Raw genomic sequence first — 21753 nt, forward strand, 5'->3', positions numbered from 1 at the left:
TATCCAGTTATAGCCAAGATAACTTGGACAATTGTTTTCTGCTTTCCATAAGAAAAAGACAAGTTTTATTAACCTTCACAAATCAGTGTATACAAGATCAATGGTACCACAAGGGTGAGCAGAGTGATTAGTGATTACTTCAGGTTTCTTCCTACCCTGAATTTCCCTCAGAGCTCTAAGTGAAGGTTGCCTTACAGTCTTTAGGAAACTGCCTAATTCTCCTCTAGGGTAATCACAGTTAAAATGTGAAAAATATTGGGGAATTCAGAAATTATAAACAAAGCATCCAAAATATCTTTTAAAACCCAACTCAGTGTCTACCTCCTCCACATAGTTTTCCATACCCCACACCCAACCCCTGGGGAATTAGCAAGCAAGTATTACTAAGTACCTACTATGTGCCAGTTCTGTGCAGACATGAACATGTTACGTGTGTGTGTGTGTGTGTGTGTGTGTGTGTGTGTGTGTGTGTAAGGACTTGGCTTCTCCTATTCCATAAAGTTTTTACCTCACACAGTGTTTTCTACATCCTGGGCTCAAAATACCTGGAGTACTCTTGAGCTCAAGGGATACATGTGAGTCTGGGAGCATTGCTATGGTTCCTGGTCTATACAGAGTTGCAAGAGTTCAGATACAAACCTCTTGATTGGATGATTGATCCTCAGCTCTTTTCAACAGTGACATTTGCACCACTCGGAGCTCAGGCAAGGATCATAAAATTAGACTAGAAGATTTCTAAAGTTGCTTCTGCTGTGACATTTTTATCATTTCTACTATTGACTATTAGCAAAACTAGTCAAGCATTAACAGGTATTTTGTCTTGGATTTGGCCCAACCACCAATTTGCTAGTTGACTTTGCTAGGTGACACTTTAGTTAGCGCAACCTCAGAAGTAGAAAGAACTGGGTCCAAATTGAACAGTTATTATCCTTTATCTTTATGTATATCTTTAACCTTTGCCTCAGTTTATGTATAAAATGGGGGTTATAATAGCCTCTCCCTCATTTGATTATTTTAAGGATCAAACAAAAAAATATTTAAAAAGCATGGTGTCTGTTGCATAGTATTGTCATTGTTCAGTTGTTTTGATGGTGTCCAACTCTTTGTGACTCTATTTGGGGATTTCTTGGCAAAGATACTGGAATAGTTTGCTATTTCCTTCCCCAGCTTGTTTTACAAGGAGGAAACTGAGGCAAAAAGAGTTAAGTGATTTGGCTAGCATTACAAAGCTTGTGTCTAAAGGCAGATTTGAATTCAATTCTTCTTGACTCCAGATCCAGTGCTTTATCCATGGTTCCACCTAGCTGTCCTCTGTCACGTCCTTGGTGCTTGATAAATACTTGTTTGCTTCCCTTCCCTTCCCTCTTAAGTCTTTGGGCATTCCTACCTACAAAAGGAATAGGTTAAAGTTTTAAGGGCCCTTCCCATTTGGTTATGTATAATTCAAGGTTCTCTAATTGGCACCATCTTTGGAAAAGAAATCCAGAATTGTCAGGATGGATTCTGTAGGAACCTTGCTGTCAACTCAAGATTGAGGAGAGTTTGCAAATGTTTGTTAGCTACAAAATGGTACCAAGACAACCACCAAATTGCCACAGGGTAATTTTTTTTTCTGTTTAATGTCAGCAGCAACATATGTGTAAAGAAAAGAAATAGGAATAGATACACATGTATGAGTACTTACCCTTGCTCTCTTTCTGTCTCTTTCCTCTTTCATTCTTTCATTCTATTTCTCTTGCTTTTTTTCTCCTTTATCTCTCTCTACTCTCTCCCTCTCTCTCCCTTTCTCTTGATCTGTGGTATTTTTAATTCTATGATCCTGTCCAAATTTCTTTCGGTACTGAATATATAGGATAGTGAACTAATGGTATAATATAATGAATAGAACTCTACTTCAAGAGGCAGGGAACCAGTATACTGATTTGTAGCTTGCTCTTATTAATAGAGAAGGATATGTATTCTTGTAGAAATCTCTTTTAAAACAAGCAAGCCTTCCTTTTTTTAACCCTCTTCACTATGCTCAGAATTTTCCTAGCTCCAAATTGCATCAACATTGCAACCCAAAGTCATTTATATGTCTGATCATATTGTCTGTCTTCCTAACATTTTATTCCTTCTAACCAAATGAAAATATTTGATAGTTTAAAAAAAAAATCTTCAACAATTGAACCTGCCATTTCTCATCAGCTATGTTCATTTATTCATTCATCAAAAAATTAAACACTTTTTATGGCCAATATGCAGACACAGCATAGAATACAAAAGTATATAAAAATCTGTTCCTTTGCCTTCAGAGAGCTCCTTGTAAGCTACAGTGCTTTAAAGTTTACAAAACTCTTGTCACAGCACTTTCTGAGGTAGGTAATATAATCATCAATCCTATTTTAAAAGCGAGAAAACTGAGTCTCAGAGAAGTTAAGAAGTTTGCTCATCTGAACCAGAATTAAAACTCATGTCGTGCTTCCAGGTCCAATTTCTTTCTGTGTCTGTTGTCTCCCTCCCTCCTTTCCTCTTCTCCCCTCTCTCTCTGTCTCACTCTGCTTTTCTGTCTGTCTCTGAATCTCTCTGTCTCAATTTCTTTCTCTTTTTCTGTCTGTCTCTAAGTCTCTCTGTCTCTTTCCCTCTCTCTCCTTTTTTCTTCTCTCCTCTTCACATCTCACTGGTCATAGACAAAATACACGTGGAACAAAGCCAATTGTGTTAAGTGTTTAAAAGCAGTAATAGAAACCAAGTTTCATGGTTCATACAAGAGAGCTCATCATCATCTGAGGGAATCATGGAAGGTTTCATGGGGGTAATGTTTAATCTGCGTCTAGAAGAACAGATAAGATTTCAAAAACTGGGGTGAAGGATTGGGGGAGGCAGGAAAAAGAAAGAGTTATGCCCCTTGTTTCAGTTGAGTAAGGCTTGCTGTGATTCATAATGCTATCATCTTTATATAGTTTCAGACCTTTTTTCCCAATTCATGCAAAGCATGTCTAACATCTTCCCTTCTACCCATCATACCTTATCCCTCCCTCCTTTTATTGTAATTGTATCGCAAACTTACCTCCTCCCTGAAGCTTTCCCTGATTCAGTGTTTCCATTGCCCAACTCAATAGTACCATATGGAGTGGCGGGTCACCATTAGCAACCCATGTTACAGTAACCTTTCTCTTATAATTACTGTATTTATGTGTGTGGCATCTGTTGTTTGTATTGTCTCCCTTTTAGCATATAAGAAATTGAACTAAATGTAGTCTCAATTCCACACCCAAAGCATTTAACAAAGTAACCATGAAATTTAGCTAGTTCTCTGTACATTTATGCTAATAGACTATTTGTCTAGGATGACTTATTTAATTGTAATCCTGTCTGAAAGCAAAATGGATAAAATAATCTCTCTAGGTCAACCCTAATTCTGTCAGGCTAGAATTCTCAGACCTTATCTCTGAAATGTTCTTACTTTATCTGTTGAATTTTCTACACATCTTTCAAAATCCATCTCAAGAGCCACTGTTTCTAGGAGGTTTTTCCTAATTTCCCTCTGCTCGTAACATTTTCTCCTGCAGACCTTATGTAATGCTTTCCCCCCACCTCTTTACTGCAATGTGGAGTGTAAGTTAATTTTTTTTATATCTTTTTTGTTTTGTTTTGCCTCCTATGCCTTAAATCTTTGTGATGTCCTCGGGAGCTAACACCATGTTATGCATACAGTCGGTATCTAATAAATGTATGTTCAATGAAGGAATTAATGAATCTCTGAGTTAAACCTAGCCAACAAAAGGATTGGGTTAGTGAGCTAAATTGGAGAGCACTGAATTATGCTTTTCCAGATTTTCTATGATAAATGGCAAAGTGAACAGTGACAGTAACAAAGATCATGGGGCCAGTTTTCATCTTTTCTTCTTGTTTTTGTCTCCAGGTTGCTCATCTGTCTTTTCATTCAAGAGTGATATAAGGAGCAAGAATAGCCTCTTGTTCCATCCTATAACAGAAAATTAAATGAGGGATATAGATTTGGACTATCCTTCTTTCAAAAGGAATTGGGTCTGGAAAGTAGGGTTCTGGTGCAAACTTTACCACTTGGATATTTGCCTCAAGAAGATTTTCTCCATTCTATAGTTTTCAATATGATTTTGTTTAAATAATTCATGTTTGGTTTTCCTTCCCCTCTTCCTCTATGCTCCCAAAAGCAGATAATAAAAATCTATCCATCTGAAACATCGCAAGTTTGTTGTAACATCATAGGATTTAAACTTTATAGCATCTCACATATTACTTAGACCAATCTTTTAAGTCAGATGAAGGAGAAGAGAAGGAAACAAATATTTATTAAGCATCTGTTATTCACCAGACATTGTGCTACTTAATACTTGATAAATATTATCTCATTTGGTGAAGAAACCCAGAGCAAGACTTGGTGAAGTGATTTTTGTACAAGTCACATAGGTGGTAAGTGAAAGTCAGACTGGAATCACAGTCTTCTTACTCCAGATATGAAAGGAGTGAAGATCTAAGAGCTCTTGGAGTGAGAAAAGATTTTAATGCCTCAAGTATTACAGATTTATCGAGATGAATTTTAGAAAGAATCCACAAAAATTGGGGAAGGGGGGATGAATCCAGGTGAGTTCTCTGGGCATTTTTAGTCTTGAGAGCCACATTGGTTAAAATACTTTTTTGGTACAACTGTATCTTTGGACTCACCACACTGAGTCACTATAGAGCCCATTAACCCCATTAACCCTTGTGTCTTCCTTTTTCAGATCTTACAGGTGAACAAGGTGATGTCCATCTTGTTTTATGTGATATTTCTCGCTTATCTCCGTGGCATCCAAGCTAACAACATGGAGCAGAGGAGTGTGCCAGAAGATTCACTAAATTCCCTCATCATCAAATTGATCCAGGCAGACATTTTGAAAAACAAGCTCTCCAAGCAGATGGTAGATGTTAAGGAAAACTACCAGAGCACCCTACCAAAAGCCTCCCAGGACCCAGAGGGGGCAGAACCCTTGAAATCAGACTTCCAACCCATGGTTGCAATGGATACAGAATTGTTGCGCCAACAGAGACGCTACAACTCTCCCCGGGTCTTGTTGAGTGATAGCACCCCTTTGGAACCTCCACCCTTGTATCTTATGGAGGATTTTGTGGGTAACCCAGTGGTGGTGAACAGAACTTCCCGACGAAAAAGGTATGCTGAGCACAAGAGTCATCGTGGGGAATATTCTGTGTGTGACAGTGAGAGTTTGTGGGTGACAGACAAGTCATCTGCCATCGACATTCGGGGACATCAGGTAACTGTACTGGGGGAGATCAAAACCGGCAACTCTCCTGTCAAACAGTATTTTTATGAAACCAGATGTAAAGAAGCCAGACCTGTAAAAAACGGCTGCAGGGGAATTGATGACAAACACTGGAACTCTCAGTGCAAAACTTCGCAGACCTATGTCCGAGCACTGACTTCAGAGAACAACAAACTTGTGGGCTGGAGATGGATAAGGATAGACACATCTTGTGTTTGTGCCTTGTCAAGGAAAATCGGAAGAACATAAGTTGGCATCTCTCCCCATATATAAATTATTACATTAAATTATATGATATGCATGTAGCATATAAATGTTTATATTGTTTTTATATATTATAAGTTGACCTTTATTTATTAAACTTCAGCGACTCTACAGTATATAATCTTTTCTCCCCAATAAAATCAGTGTGCTTGTCTCCCTTCAGGCCTCTACCATCTGTTAGACTGTGTTTTGTGCTCTTGCTCTCTCAGTAGCCTCTCTGTAAAATCTGTGTACACCAGTATTTTGCCTTCAGTATTGTCAATGCCACGACTGTCATTTTAGTAAACATGTTAAAATCAAATGATTTCAGAGTTGTGTATAGACACATTATACCCCTTATATACTTTTTCATGTTTAATTAAAAGAATTGTTATCTTCTCCACTGCAAGTGATGATGCCCTTTAGCCTCCAAAGAAAAATTTCCATTCCAACTCTCAAGTTCATTGTCAAGGTTATGTATTTATATGTGTGCAGTGTCTCTTTTGCCAGGTAGAATTACCACTTTCTTTTGTGTTATGGTCCTGGGACCACAACCAGAAGCCTGGCAATTTTAGTTTTAGGAGATTCTTCCAAGCACAATTGTTTGGAGTTTTATGTTGTTCTTGGTTTTGTTTTTGTGACATCATGCCTCTGTTTCCTTTTTAAAGTTTTTTTGGGGGGAAACAATTAAACTTTTTTTTCACAGACTTTTTATTTTTGTGGCTACCAGGAAGCAAGGCAAAGTGGCTTATGAAAATAATATATAAAAGATAATTTAATCATAAAATATTATTTATTTGTGATTAGCTGAATTCCACCTACTGTTGCTGTCTTTTCAATCCACCTTTGCAATCATTTAGTCAGCATCTGCTTTGTGATAGGCACTGGGGATCCAAAGACAGAAAAAGAATATCCCCGTCCTTTAGGAGCTTACATTCTACCAAGGGAAAACAAAATGTGCACAGATAAGCAAATGTAAAATATGTACATCCCCTTCCTTCTCAGTAATCTGTAGTCTTTGGCCACATCCACATATGGTTAATTTCTGCTTTGGGAATTTGAAAAGTAGGAACTAAGAGTGTTTACTGTTTTGACAGGCTAAGTTTAGCTTGAGGCTGAGCCCTGCCCAGTTTAGGAAGCAAACAATGATATGAGAATGGTACTATCATCACTTAACAGAGTTTGGTGAAAGAAAATACACATGAAGGATCCTGGTATTTTAACTTCCAGATGGTGAAATCATGCTCCATTTTCTGTTTGAGAGCGTGACTAGAACTGGTGCTTCATGGGAGTTATTCTGTCTAGCTGTGGAGAATTGGCATAAGGTCTCTGTGTATCAATCAAAAAACAGGCTTGCTACTTTCCATCTCTTTCTCATGATGTGAGGGTGATCCCAAGTTCACAAAGACTATTCTATGAAGAGCACAAGCTCTAGAAGATCTTACCAAAAAGGAAAGGCTTCAAGGATGTGTCCTATAGTTTTACTTTCTAAGGACCAGGTTAGCTAACTTCATAATTGCTCATCACCAAAAGACTGACTACCAGGTGATAATTTGGCTAGGGGCTGGGGCCACAGCAATCCATGAAGTTTGCTAAAACAAGGAAAAATTGTGATTTGTACCACAATAAGCAAATCGAAGATCCTTAAACTATCCCTTGAAGTAAGCAATTAAAATTCTCTAATTTGCCATTCGTACACAGCAGCATATACTATACCAGGCTATATATAGCATATGGCAATGTAATGTACTGTTTGATATCAATCTTTTCAAATTGGTTTGGAATGTAGCTTTGGCTTTGAGAATTTCAATGCCCCCTCCTTCTACCACCTGGTTAGTCTAAAACAGTACATATTGGACTTTTCTTTCTCTTCCTGCATCACCCTTCAACACCCACCCCTCACTACCCTATTTGGTAACAGTATTTTTCAGGGTTAGAATTACAATTCTGAGAGGAAAAAGCAGGCAGCATAATTTATCCATATGAAAAATGTTTGTAATTATTACTTCCACTGTGTAATCTTCAAGGCCATGGCATAAAGAGCAGTAGAGGCAGAACTGAGGTCTGAATTGATACACTTGGTATGAACCAAAGCAGTATTTGCAGGTTTATGTATTATGAGAAAGGAGCAGGACTGTCAAGGTGATAAAAATTTATTTTACTTGGGCTTTCAGCTGGAGACAGTCTATACTCTTGGATGCTTCCCTTACCCTAATGAATGGTAGCAGGAGCCAGGGAGGGAACCTGTCTTCTCTTAGGCAGCCTTGGAATTTAAGATTCAGCTTAGCACCCTCATGAGTAGGTCTCAGGGTCTTTGGCCATGAATTATTGAAAGATAAAGATTTGTGATCTTGTTTAGGTCAGATATCTTCAAGCTAGCAGTATCCTGGACAAGTGGTTTTTTTTTTTTTTTTTAAGTCATATGAGTTCACCCTCTGGGGCTACTTCTGTTCTTGTAGCATCAGTTCATTAAGTAGGTTTCTTGCCCCATCTCTTCTCTCCCCACCATCATTTCCACCAGTTAGCATAAGTGGAAGGCAAAAGAGAAGAATGGCATTCCAGGCTAGTCAAAGGATAAGAGAAGAAACTTTGCTGTCTAACCTGGAACTTTTCACTTCGTGTACCTAAACATCTATATAAAGATTCTACTTAGGGCCAAAGCCCCTCTAACTTCCCAATGCTTGCCCTTACTTAAACAGAGTTCAGTGCCTGAAAAGTCTTTCTCCAACAGAATTTGCCATGATGGGAAAGGCTATGGATATCTTAAGCACAACATATCCAAAACTGAAGCTGTTATCTCTTCTTCCAAGCCTTCTCTTATTTCTAATTCCCCCTTTATTTTTAAGAGTACCACTATCCTTCCAGTTACCCAGGCTCACAACTTAAGGGGTCATTCAAAGTTTCACTCTGAGCCCCTTTTTTCCAATCAGTTAAGTCTAGTCTTTCTACCTTCATAATATCTTTTTTATATGCCCCCCTTCTTTCCTCTGACACTTCTACTACCCTAAAATGTGCCCTCATCAGGACTTTGCAATAACTTGCTAGCTGGTCCCTCACCCCTAACCTGCCACAGGTTTCTTTTACACTCTGGTCTATCCTTTTCTCAGCTCCTAAATTTATTCTAAAATGTGACTCTGATCATGCCATCCCCCCTTCCACATACAACAAAGTCCAGTTGTTTCCTGTTACCTCCAAGATCAAATGTAAAATCCTGTTTGGCTTGTAAAGTCTTTCACAGTCTGGTTCCTCTCGACCTTTCCAATCTTCTTGCACCTTACTTCCCATACCATATATTTTTTTTTTGATCTAGTAAATGGCACCTTTGCTGTTTCTTGAACATAATTCACGTCCTGACCATTTCTGTGGTTTGTTCCCCATACCTAGAACTCTCTCTGTCCTTTGCCTCTTGGGTTCCTTCCAGTCTCACTTAAAATGCGTCCTTCTTTGAGAAGCCTTTCCTAGTCTTTCATAACGTTAATGTCTTCCCTCTGAGACTACGTACAATTTATCCTGTACATATCTTTTTTTGTATATAATTGTTTGCATGTTGTCTTCCCCATTAGCTTGTGAGCTCCTTAAGAGCAGGGACTGTTTTTGCCTTTCTTTGTATTCCTGACACTCAGCACAGTGCCTGGCACATAGTAGGCACTTAATAAATGCTTCTTAACTAACTTGACTTGTATATTTCCCACCAAGATGAGGGTTTGAATCAATATTCTACCTGTGTGATGACTATATAATGAGAAGGAAGATGTCAGTGACTGTACCTGGGAATGTGACATCCAAATGAGAATGTTGAAGGCTTTTGAAAGGAACAGAGAGAAATCTGGGGCACGGAAATGAAGTGTTACCAGTTCCGTTTCAGTAACTTTATTGGCACATCAAGGTATTCCAGCACTGCCAAAGTCAACATAATAAGCCTGCAGGTCCAGAGCAGTAGTTTTCCCAGCCCTTTAATGGGGCTTTTCTATCCACTGGTCCCATGTGCTACTTTTCTGAGGGGAAGAAATTAACTTCATTTCTGGTATACAGGGAATTCCAAAGTATCTGAGCAGAAAAGTCTCTTTCATTGCCCCCCTCCAGCCCTTTTTACTTAAGGAGAGCTGACTTTTCATACCTTCTTGGGATACTAAAGGCGATTGAATGTAATGCTGTGAAAAGGTCACTGAATCTGGAATCAGACCTGTGTTGCTTGCCTCTTTGGGGGGTTAGAGTGAAATGATCACTGAGTTTCATTTCCAAAGTTCTATAAATCTATGAAAGTGTTTTGGAAGAGGGAATAGTATACGTGTTTAGACAAATTATTAATCTGTGAAGTTTCCGTGTTTTACTTCAGTCTGGATTTCTGATAAGGTCTTGACATCTTCATATCCCTGACTGGCCCACTGGCCTAACTTACCAAGCCCAGGTAAGAATTTAATCATAATGAAAACTTATCACTTGCCAACAAAGCAGGAGGTTAGCTTCCCTAAGGAGGGAACCACCAGCCTGGACCTCTGTGGCTAACTTTTAATCCTTCTCAATTGACAGGCTGGAGAAGGTATTTCTAACCACTTCCCAATGGCGAAACCTAATATTTTGCTAGCAGTTTTGCCTAGATGATTTTCTGTTGTGGTTTTATTTTTTCACTCCTTGCAAAAATTTATGGAAGGATGTTAATAGGGAAGCTTTACTTTTCTCAGTGTCTAACAATGTTTTCTCCAGGTTAGTATGTTGAGGATTGATTTTTTTTTTCAGGATTTTTTTTAGCCCCTTTCTCTTCCCTTTCCCATTTGAGTGTATGTGTATGTATGTGCGTGTGCTCGTGTGTGTGAGTGGATGTTTTATAGTCCATTTAGTCAATGTAAAAACCCTCCACTGAGGTTTTGAGAAACCATCTGCATTTATTTTATCACCTTTGAACATATGTTCAGGAATGAGATCTGTATAGCCAGTTTATAGCTACCTGGAGATTTGTCTGGCTTTACCAGGAAGACACATCCACCAGGTTATACATTCTATGGGTGTTGGGTGAGCTTGTATGTGCACATGTGCACATACGTGAACATGTAAGTAGGTACTGACTGCCTTAGAATCCTTTTTTTAACCTTGCCATTCTGGGTTCTAGCTTTCCTTGGAATGAGGTTATCTCTCAGAGGGAAGTATAGAATTTTCCAGAAATCTAGAGAGAATAGGGAGTGGTTTGTAAGTCAAATCCCAATTCCCACCCCTCCTCAGCCCTCCCTGCTCCCCTTCCCCCCAGTGTTGAGGCCATCAATGTGTTTTGTTCAAGGAGGCTAGAAATATGCTAGGACTTCCAAATGACAATTCTTTAAAATGGAATCTCCCTTCTGTGCCCTCTTCTCTCCAATGACCCCTCCCCCAAATTTAACTAAGCCCAAGCCCATTCCACAAACCCCACTCAAATTACAGCAGGCATTTAGAGTTTAATAGCTACTTTGGACATTTCAAAGAGCACCCGCACTGAACACCAGTTGAAATGGAAAACATCCGTTCTGACTACTCAAGATTCTGAGCTTTTGTTGGGATCCAGATGGAGGCCTTCTAGGTAGGGAAAGAGAGAGAGAAAAGGAGGGAGAGAGGAAGGAAAGAGAAGGATAGAAGGAAAGAGAAGGAGAGAGAGACACAAAGACACAGAGACAGAGAGAGGGAGACAGACAAAGGGAGAGACAGACAGAGAGAGATACTAGACAGACAGAGTTGGTGAAATCCATTTTGAAGAGCTGCAGGGTTTGTTTCCTATTGTATTCAGCCTGTATTTGGTTACAGCCTATACTGGGAGAATGAAAGAAGCCCAGATGTTGTGGGATGGGAGGAGAATGAGAGGGGAAGAGAAAGCAAATAGCTCAGAGATATCAAAAAAATCATGGCTTTTTTACCTGTTGCTTAAGGCTGATGAGTTTGGCTAAATTAAATTGTTTTAGAATTCAGGATAGATTCCCCATTTATTATTCAAATCTCTGTGACAGAAAAAAATATATACCTATATTTAGAAAAGTTTATCAGAAAGTTGTGAAATCCTGTCAAATAAGTTAGATGTTTTTAAGTATAGAGGTGTGGAAGAGTGTTTGTGTATGTGCAAATGTGAATTTTTGTACACTCATGTGTACACATGGTGAGTACTTTTTTTTGTAGTTGCTTTGATATTCTAACCACTGATGTATTGCATTTTTTTAAGGAAAGGTAATGCATTCAAAGAAAGCTCTCAAATACATTTAACCCTTAGGAGACTGAGTTGGTAGCCAGCTGGAGAGCATATGGAAAATAAACATTCTTGGGACTAGGAAAGTCTGCTGGTCAGGATTGAGGATTTAAGGAGGGGGAAGGCAGCAGATGAATTCCACCAGTCAAGGGAATGGGAGGAGTTTCTTAAGATTCTAATGAAGGCTGTGGGAGACCACCAGGTGGTAATGGGGCTTGGGGAAAAAGAGAGAGAAAATGGCAAGATCAAGCTTGGGATGAGATGAGAAACTGAAATCATAAAAGGGGTAGATATTAGGGCACTGGGGATATTCTGACAAGGAGTTGCCATTGGAATAGGGAGCTCCAGGCTCCCTCTGAAGGTCCTCTCCTGTTGCACAAGAGTCAGCCATACTGTAAGATTGCCTTTGGGTCTTTGCAAAAAGGAAGGAAGTAATAAGCTGCTTATAGAGGGGATCAAGATTGGAAGGATCTTAGAGACTATAGTCCACCATCCCCCGATTTGTAGATGTACAAAATTAGACCCAAAAAGTAACCTAAATTACACAAGAAGAGAAGGGGCTGGGATTCAAATCTAAATTCTCTTATTCCAAATCCAGAAGTCTTTTTTCCTTTCTCATAAAATCACACAGACCTACAGTTGAAAAGGAAAAAGAGAATAATCATTAAGGACCTAGTGTATGCCAGATACCATGCTAAGCACTTTTTAAAAACTCTTATTTGATCTACAACACATAAGATAGGTACAATTATTATTCCTATTTTATAGTTGAGGAAACTGAGGCACAAGTTAAGTGATTTGCCCAGAATCACACAGCAGATATTTTTTGACTTGATATCCTTCACCTTGCCTTGTGGGCCATCAGAAACCATTTAACTCAACACTTTTTATATATGAAGAAATTGAGCTCTATCACAGGTCAACATAAGAAATTAAATGGAAATTTGGAGAAAGTTTTGCAGAAGTCACAGATGACACATGAAGGATCGGCAGACAGCAACAGAAAAAGTTTAGAAACTCAGAAATGCATAAAATATATGTATAGCATTGTATAATACAGCATATTTTATCTTTTAATACCATAATAATTCACTTCTTTTCTGAAGGGAGTGCAAAAATTTTTGCAGACTTTCCAGAACAAAGGGGCACTGTGTCCATTAACCCCCATGATGTGGAAGGGATGACTATACAGTTAGGGGGAGGAAGAATTGGGGGAGTAGTCATCATTCATGGTTCTATATCAGTTTAGATAGAGGCCTCTCATGAAATGTCCCAAGAATGTGCTTTGGCACTGTAACATTTTCATTGGTAATCTAGATGAAAATCATGGGAAGGATACCTACAAAATTTGCAGATAAAATAAAATTAGGAGGAGTAGCTAATACCAGGAGCACTGTGAAGCTTGAATGAGACAACAGATGTAAATCATTTTGCTTTAAAACTATATCAATTTGTTATTATTGTTATTGTTATTATTATCATTATCTATTAGTCTATAGTCACCAGGCTTCTATTCTGGTGGTGACTTCATTCCCTAAGTCATTTTCTATACTCTTTCTGAGTTCAAGTGATGTTTATATGGTAATATATGGATGTGCTGGTAACTTTTTTTTACAACTGATTCTCCAGAAAAAGAAAATTAACACTTTTAAGTTTATTCTGCGCTATTAACATTTATGGTTATTAGTGATATTAAACTCATATAGAAGCAGATGGATGTGGTCTATATTTGACTTTGAAAATCACAAATTTAGAAAATCATAAATTAGCATCAAATCATCATATGTTTATGTATTTTACCAAACATTTCTCATTTCAATAGCAGAATTTTGAGTCTATGCTTTCCTGGGAAGTCATGAAGTTGTGATTTGTTATTACTGAATAGTCTTGTGTGTAGAATCGTTGCCTGAAAACAGAAGTATGGGTCTACTCTGTATCTTCTCTTAGAAGTTTCTCCAAATTTGTAATGGCTTCCAATTTTTCAGCTAATGAGGATTGGAGTTTGCCATTTCATATTATTAACACTGCCTTTTCTGGTTGTCCAGTGGTTAGCATTATACTTCTTCTTGATATAGATTATGATTTTAGCAATCCAAAGACATAGGGATAAAAGCAGAAGAGCAAAAATCCATCCCATTCAGGTATAGAAGTTGTTTGACATATCTATAATTTCTATTCTAGCTTTAGAGATTCCTTTTCTTTGAAACTATGGAATAGTAGCAATGTTTTCCTGTTGTCATTCCACTGTTAATGAATAGAGCACCATCTACATAACAGTGTGGAATTGACCCATTATTCTTAAAGATCAACCCTGAAAGGCATAATGTGGAAGTTGGATAGCATCCACATATATCTCTATTGATCATGTATTTTCTATCACTAGATGTTAAATAAGCAGAGTATGGATGACCACTGCTGAGGAGGGCAGATTTGAACAACTAATAATAATAACTAGAATTTAAATTACCATTACTATGTACTAGACATTTTTGTTTAAGCAAATAAATTCTTATCTGATTCTTACAATGACTTTGTGAGATAAAGTGTTATTTTTAGAATCACTTTACAATTTAGGAAACTCAGCTAAACAGAGGTTGTGAATTACCCAGGATTATACAGCTAGTAAGTGATAAAGGCAGAATTTGAACTCAGGTCGGATTCCTGACTCCATCTAATGTCTGATCACTGAATTACTTTCTTCTGAAACAACTCACCTAGTCTGATAATAAAGTTTGTACTAAGAAACTTCTGTTATAGGGGAAAATACAAACAAAAAGAAGCTTTGAGATCGACTCCAGAAGTCAAATGGAAAGAAGCAACAGGCAGCAACAATAATCATAAATATCTTGCTCTTCTCCAGGCAAAATAAAAAAGTGATCAAGGAGAAAACTGTAGTTATGCATATAGAGAGACTTATTGGCATAATAAAATCATACTTCAATAGGAAGAATGTATCTAGAGCAATTAACACCTTCATTATGCCAGTCTTGATGTATATACTTTTGGCATAGTAAAATGAATTATAATGGGTTTGGAAAGTATCCAAACAAAAACCCATACAAAATTAACAAAGAACAGGGCCCACACAACTATGGAAAGACAGATTCTACAAGTACTGATAGATATACTTAGATCACATGATAAACAGGCTAAAACAGGTTGCTCCCAGAAATACTTCTGAGACAAACAGCCTCTACTTCATAAGCTCATGAATGTACAATTGGAAAGAGCCCTAGGAATCATCAAATCAAACCTCCCTTTTTATAGATGATAAAATGGAGACCCAGAGAGCTCAAATAACTTTCCTAGGGTCATACAACTAGTGAATGTCTCAGAAGACTTTTGATCCGGTACTCTCATCAGTAACCAACACTGCTTCTATAGAAACAATAATGACTGATAATAGGTACTTATAAAAAGGTCATAATCAAGGAACCAAGACTTGCTGATTGATTCAAGAATACTATAGAAAATATGCCGGCCTATTATTACTACAGGCAGAAAAATTTAGGATCTATCAAATGCCTAGAAAGAAATTATCAAATATTCAGAATTATAAAATACTATGCAACTTATTATCCTTCATAAACTAACAAATGATAAATCCCATACTACAATTACAAATCCCAAAATACCCTCAAGAATTCAACAAGTAAATCATACAAAGAACTATACTAATATCACAGGCAAAGCCCATAACTGACTGGACATAGCATAAACAAAAGCTTTTTAATGAGTGTTGTCATATTAAATAGTCATACCCTCCAAATCATATGGAATGACAAGCTCTCAAAATATAGAGAAGAACAACTACATGGCACAGTAGATCGAGTACCAGGCTTGAAGTCAGAAATACTCATTCTCCAGAGTTCAAATCTGGCTTCACATATTTATTGGCAAGTCACTTAACCCTGTTTGATTCAATTCCTCATCTATAAAATGAGTTGGAGAAAGAAATAGCAAAACCCCAAATGGGGTCATGAAGAATTGGACAGGATTAAAAGATGACTGAACAACAAGTGGAAAAAATCAGAACCGTGGGGAAACAGGATGAAGTATATATTCTTATGATCCTGTCTGCTCCAGAAGCTATCCTGAAAATGTTTTCAGTGAGCCTGATGAAGATTAACATATCCCAACACTCATATTTAGTTACAAAAAGCAGCCATTTAATCTACCTATGCAATAGTATAATGAACATTACACTAAAAAAGTAAAGAGAGTAACTTGACCCAGAACTTTACAGAACTCATAAATTAAGAACAAATGAATGCGTTTTTTTTTAAAAAGCATTTATTAAGCTTTTACTATATACCAAATGCAATACTAAGTTCTGGGTATACAAATACAAGCAAGATAATCTCCACCCTCAAGGAGCTTACATTTTAATAGGGGAAGACAACACATGTAAGAGAATAGTGGCTAGGCAGAACTGTTTTGATTTAGGATGTCATGGGGATGGTGAGAGGAATCATTCAACAATTGATTGACACATTCTTTCTAAGAATAGCAATGTTTATTTTATTATTATTATTATTTTCCCGAGTTAAAGTTGAGAAGGGAGGCACTGGCCAAAAGAGTACATGAATGGCAGCATGGCATGAAGATAGCCAGAAAGTGGAATAGTAAATACCAATCAGATCTGGATGGGGTTCATCTTCACTAGTCAGAAGTCCCGGTCATCTTGGGATGTTTCTGGTACGAAGAGGCGTTCAGAGAAAAGAAGCTTGTAATATTAAAAAATTACTATAATGATTATTCTTCTCAGTGCCGCTCATATTCATATATAATTATGTCAGATGGCTCTAATATGATTCACTATTCAAGAGAGCTCAGGAATATGCCAGGACTTTTATTCCTATGCAATTCTTCTTCTGACTGTTTCCATCCTCTTCCGCAAATTTACACCTCCTCATGCAATTCCTACATGGGAGCCTCCACAGGATTATTAATGAACAGTATCTCTATTGACTCAGCCATTGAGGGCACTTCATGCCAACCAGGAGTCCTTCACTAAAGATAACCTGATGTTTTTTTGTTACATATAGATAATCTTCCCCATTCAGTCTACAGCTATAGAGAGAAAATGCCTTCATAAAATCCCTAGAATATAACTGTCGACTGGGATCCATTGTTCAATACAACAGTGCATTCAACTGCTACTTCTCATTAAAATCATATCCTTTGAGCTCTGGTGGAAAGAAACCAAGAAAGGTGAATAGAGGAGGAATTAAAATTTTCAAGTTTTATGGGTGGCCCCATCCCTGACCTGATCTCCATTTCCCAATGTCAGTCTAGTAGAATGTAGATTTTGAATTCTGAATTTGACTCGAGTACATCTACCATATGGATACCCATATAATAATCCACAGTTGTAGCACAATATGGCTTGGCCTCTTCATATTCCTGTGTTAGGTTCCAATAAAAGATTACTTCTGAGTCATAATCTCCTTGACCTTCTGGAAGAAAGTAAGTCTGATTGCTATTCTGGCAACAGCATGACTGGTATGAATATCAGCAAAGTTGGCCTCCACATTGAGCTCAGCAATCCTCACTTGTGGGGATTTTCTGGAGCCCCATGTGACCCCCTTTTGTTGCTTAAGCATATATTCTCTGTCTATATGCTCTTCCCCTACCTCCTGCCTGGCTGTAACCATTTTCTGTAACTGGATGTTCTCATTACTTACTCTTTTAGTGCCCAAGTATTCCTTTTCCCAAAAGTCAGGATCACTTAAAGTTTTTTAGAAAATCAAGCAAGCATTTATTAAATACCTACTATGTGCCAAAGATTTCACTAAATATGATGGATTGAAAGAAGAAAGAAGTCTGCCTGAAGAAAGTAAGATTCCCTGAAGGAGCTTATATTCTAATAAGGGATATAATATGTATGCATATGAGTATACTCAACGTATATATGTAATCTGAGATGTTCAGGAGCACTTTGCCTGCTGTTTCCTAGGCATGATTTCAATTTGGTGGAGAGAATTCCAGCCTACTTAAGGGGAAGAGTTTCGAGAGAGTTTTTGAGAGGAGGACATTCTTTTTTATTCCTATATCAAGAGAGCATACATACATACATATATATATATATACTTACATACATACATACATGCATATAGTTTTATATACTCTTTAGGGAGAGAGAGAGAGAGAGAGACCCATGGTGAGAAAGAATAGAGTTTTAAAGGCAGACATAATAGGGGAAAAGTCAGTTCCTTAAAATATCCTTGATTTCCAGCTTGCTAGTCCAGAGACTTTGGGGAATTTCCTCTTGGGTGAAATCAAGGATTCCCTCTTTCTTTCTCTCTGTCTCTGTCTCTGTTTGTCTGTCTGTCTCTGTTTCTTCTCTGTGTCTCTGTCTCTGTCTCTGTCTCTGTCTCTGTCTCTGTCTCTCTCTCTCTCTTTTTCTCTTCATTGAGCTGGGATATTGCTTCCAATAGAAAAGCTCATTCATATCATGATATAGTACATTCTAATCTGTATAACTTCTCTAATTTCTGTTTATTGTCTGTTTGGCTAAATGAATTTTTACACTATTCACAATTTCTTATAATTTCTTGTATAATTGTGTAACTGTTGTTGTTCATCATTCTGAAAGGACTATGACATCAGGTAGGTGATACCCTTATATGAATATAATATGAGTTGGATTTAACTGAAGGTGTGCTTTGCAATCACCAGTCTTGCTTACTCCTCCACAGTTATCTGGACCCAGTGGCAGGATATAGATCTAGAAGACAAGATAGGCGTTTTTTTTTTTTTGTTTGTTTGTTTTTTTTGTTTTTTTTTTGTTTTTTGTTTTTTTAGTATTTTCACTGGGGCAATGCCCATTCAGTGATTAAAGTAAAGAAAGTAAAGTAAATTTTTTTTGTGAAATAAAAAAAAATCTAATTTGGAAGGGAAAGACTTTTGTTTCTGGCCAAAAGAGAAACAATTGCTATTTACATTTACATTTACATTGGTCAAAACAAGGACCATTTGGGGTTGGTTTGGGATTCATTGTTGGCTAATCAGTGAGACCCAGAGTGATTTGGGTTTAAGTGTGGTCCTTAAGAAAGAAATGTAGGTAGCAACCCCCCCAAAAAGACAGACACACACACACACACACACACACACACACACACACACACACACACATAGAGACAGAGAGACAGACAGAGACAGAGACAAAGAGACAGACAGAGAGAGAAAGAGAAACAAAGAAAAGGAAGGAAGAGAAGGAAGGAGGGAGGGAGAAAGAGAAAGAAAGGCAAAAAGAAAGGAAGAAAGGAAAGAAGGAAGGAAGGAAGGAAGGAAGGAAGGAAGGAAGGAAGGAAGGAAGGAAGGAAGGAAGGAAGGAAGGAAGGAAGGAAGGAAGGAAGGAAGGAAGGAAGGAAGGAAGGAAGGAAGGAAGGAAGAGAAAGTTGGAGATGACCCTCAATGAAATGACAGACCTCACTCTCCAAAAGAGGACAGTCTTTGCCTAAAACCTTAACAAGTAAGCCTTAATCACTGAATAGTGTTTCTTATCTCAGTCACATTGAGATCTGTTAAAGACTTTAGCTTAAAAAGACCAGGGTCTTCCATTGCACAGGGCCATTTCTAGTCATCCTGTGTAACTAGCCATTATTGAGAAATATAAGCTTGGATAGAAACCAGAAAAATGAGTTTAAACCTAAACATTTTTTCCTTGTAAGCTAGTAATGTTAAGCATGGTAGATATCTTTCTAAGGTAGTAATACAATCAGAAAACAATAGTACAGTCACTCTTGAGGCACCTTCCAAACAGGAAATAATCTTTCTTAGAGAAGGAAAGAGAAGATTCTAGAGATATCTATTTATGCCTGTCCAAAGCTGTACTTATACAATGCATATAAACATATATATCATCTATGTGGGCAATACATACAGCATACCCCTAAAAATGTTAGAATATTTGTGTTGCTACCTAACCTTGTAGACAATATGCTATAAATGAATACCAAAATATAACTGAACTTTAGGCCTTAATGCCACACACTAATGAATCTGAGTCATCTTCTCTTAGATCTGGTCCAGGAGACACTTTTTTGGCCAGAAAGCTCTTTCATCCTAGAATGTTTATTAAATTTTTCCAGATCATCAAGCCCCAGCTGAAGGTATTGAGCCTTCTGGAGTTTCCTGGCAGGGATGAGAAAAAAGAGGGGATGATTGAAGGGAATGATTGAAGCTCCCAGAAGAGACAAGAGGGGATTCAATTCAACTAAGGAAACATTTATTTAATAATTATCTTTGTGTCAAGCATTATACCACTAGAAGTTCAATATAAAAGAGAGAGTGGAAATTCCATGCCTTCCAGATACTTACATGTGACTATGGAGAAACAACATGCACATCAGATGTAAAATGGAGGGCTTAGCCTTGGCAAGGAGAAAATCTACTTCTTCATCAGAAACCAAATCAAAGGAAGAAACAATCAGAATGATAATAGGTTTGGAAGTATGGAAGGGTTGGAAGGAACAACCGGGAATTTTTTAAAAGGAGGGGAATCTATTTGATTAAACAGGGGGTGAGAACCTCAGCTGAGAAGGAAAGGAAAAGAGATTGTGTCAAAAGGTTTTTTTTTTTTTTTTTTTTTTTTTTTTTTTGTGGGGAGGGGTGGTGGAGGGAAAACAGAACAAGAACTTAGAATAGTGCTGTGGAGAATATGATAAAGTCATCTGGGAAATAGTAAATAAGTAGTGCCATTCTAGGCAATAGCTGAAATATGAAGCATACAATAAAAATGTAGTTTTTCTAGTCAGAAAAAAGGGATTGAAGCATCATAGGAAACAAAAGTCTATGGGAATAGAAAATATATTCAGGTTCTTTTATTCTTGGCAGAGAGAAAGATAGGATATATGTGTTGTGTTGGGTCTGGAGTGAAATTATGCCCTTTCCACTTTCTCCCCTACTTCATATACACCTATTAGCACTGCTTTTCTCCAGAGCTCAGAGATTTATCTTCACTCTTTCAAGACAGCAGGAAGGAGAGCTGAGAGGGACTGTTTTTTCAGAATAATCATGGAGTTTTGGCTCAATAGGCAATTAAAAAGATCATCATGTCCAATAGGAAGCAATATTAATATATTTGTAACCTGATGGGAGATGCATGCCTCCATCATATATCTACAAGGAAGTACAATAATACACAATAACTAATCAATGAATGAGGATATATTGTTTCAATTATCTGTCAGATAATAATGCATGATATGCCATTAACTTTTTTCTCTGATGCTTCATTGGATTTTGGAAGTAAGCCAGAATTCTTGAAAGGTATGTTGATGGAACTGGCATGTCCTCTCAAGGTGGACCATTCATCTGTCATTTGAAGATCATCAATGAGTTTGGAGAACTTCATTACCAGAATATTGGCTAAAAGATCATAGAATCATAGATTTTAGAATCTTTGAAATAATCCAGGCCATATGTCATAAAAGAGAAAACTGAGGCAGAGTGACTTGCTAAGGATCACAGTATGTGTCTGAGAGCCTCAGGAATAGAAGTCGTGTTCCAAATCCAGCACTTCAATAGTTCATGTATCTATTTTGAGACTCACAGAAACTCATGAAGCATGAAGGCATGGGTCATGAACCTACCTACATGGAACAAAGTACTATAGAAAATATAAATCTTTAAAGCAATGTATAGTAAAAACATTAGAGTATACAAAACTAACCTCTATGTGTATTCTGAGAGACAGAGATAGAGACACACAAGAGAGAATGAGGCAGAGAGAGAGAGAAAAAAAACTGAAAGAGAAAAAGAGAGAGAAAGAGAGAGAGCAAGAACGAGATCAAGAGCTAAAGTAAGAGAGACAGAAAGAGAGAGAGAGAGAGAGAGAGAGAGAGAGAGAGAGAGAGAGAGAGAGAGAGAGAGAAGGGAGAGAGACAGAGACAGAGAGACAGAGAGAGAGAGAGAGAGAGAGAGAGAGAGAGAGAGAGAGAGAGAGAGAGAGAGAGAGAGGTGTCATTGCAGACTTGGGGATAAAGTGATGCTTCATAGAAGAGCACAATTTGATTT

The 21753-nt window shown here is 37.6% G+C and overlaps 1 protein-coding gene across 1 annotated transcript in view; it reads left to right on the forward strand.

Annotated features, from left to right (window-relative positions):
- NTF3 (neurotrophin 3) overlaps positions 1-9199 on the forward strand; it is a 131478-nt gene extending 122279 nt beyond the window's left edge. Inside the window, exon 2 of the mRNA XM_052000126.1 lies at positions 4746-9199. Coding sequence (XP_051856086.1) covers positions 4746-5534 — 789 coding nt within the window. The 3' untranslated portion in view covers positions 5535-9199. The remainder of the gene's footprint in view (positions 1-4745) is intronic.
- Positions 9200-21753: the final 12554 nt, after the last annotated feature.

Source organism: Antechinus flavipes, chromosome 5 (genome assembly GCF_016432865.1).
Source record: "Antechinus flavipes isolate AdamAnt ecotype Samford, QLD, Australia chromosome 5, AdamAnt_v2, whole genome shotgun sequence".
NCBI lineage: Eukaryota > Metazoa > Chordata > Mammalia > Dasyuromorphia > Dasyuridae > Antechinus > Antechinus flavipes.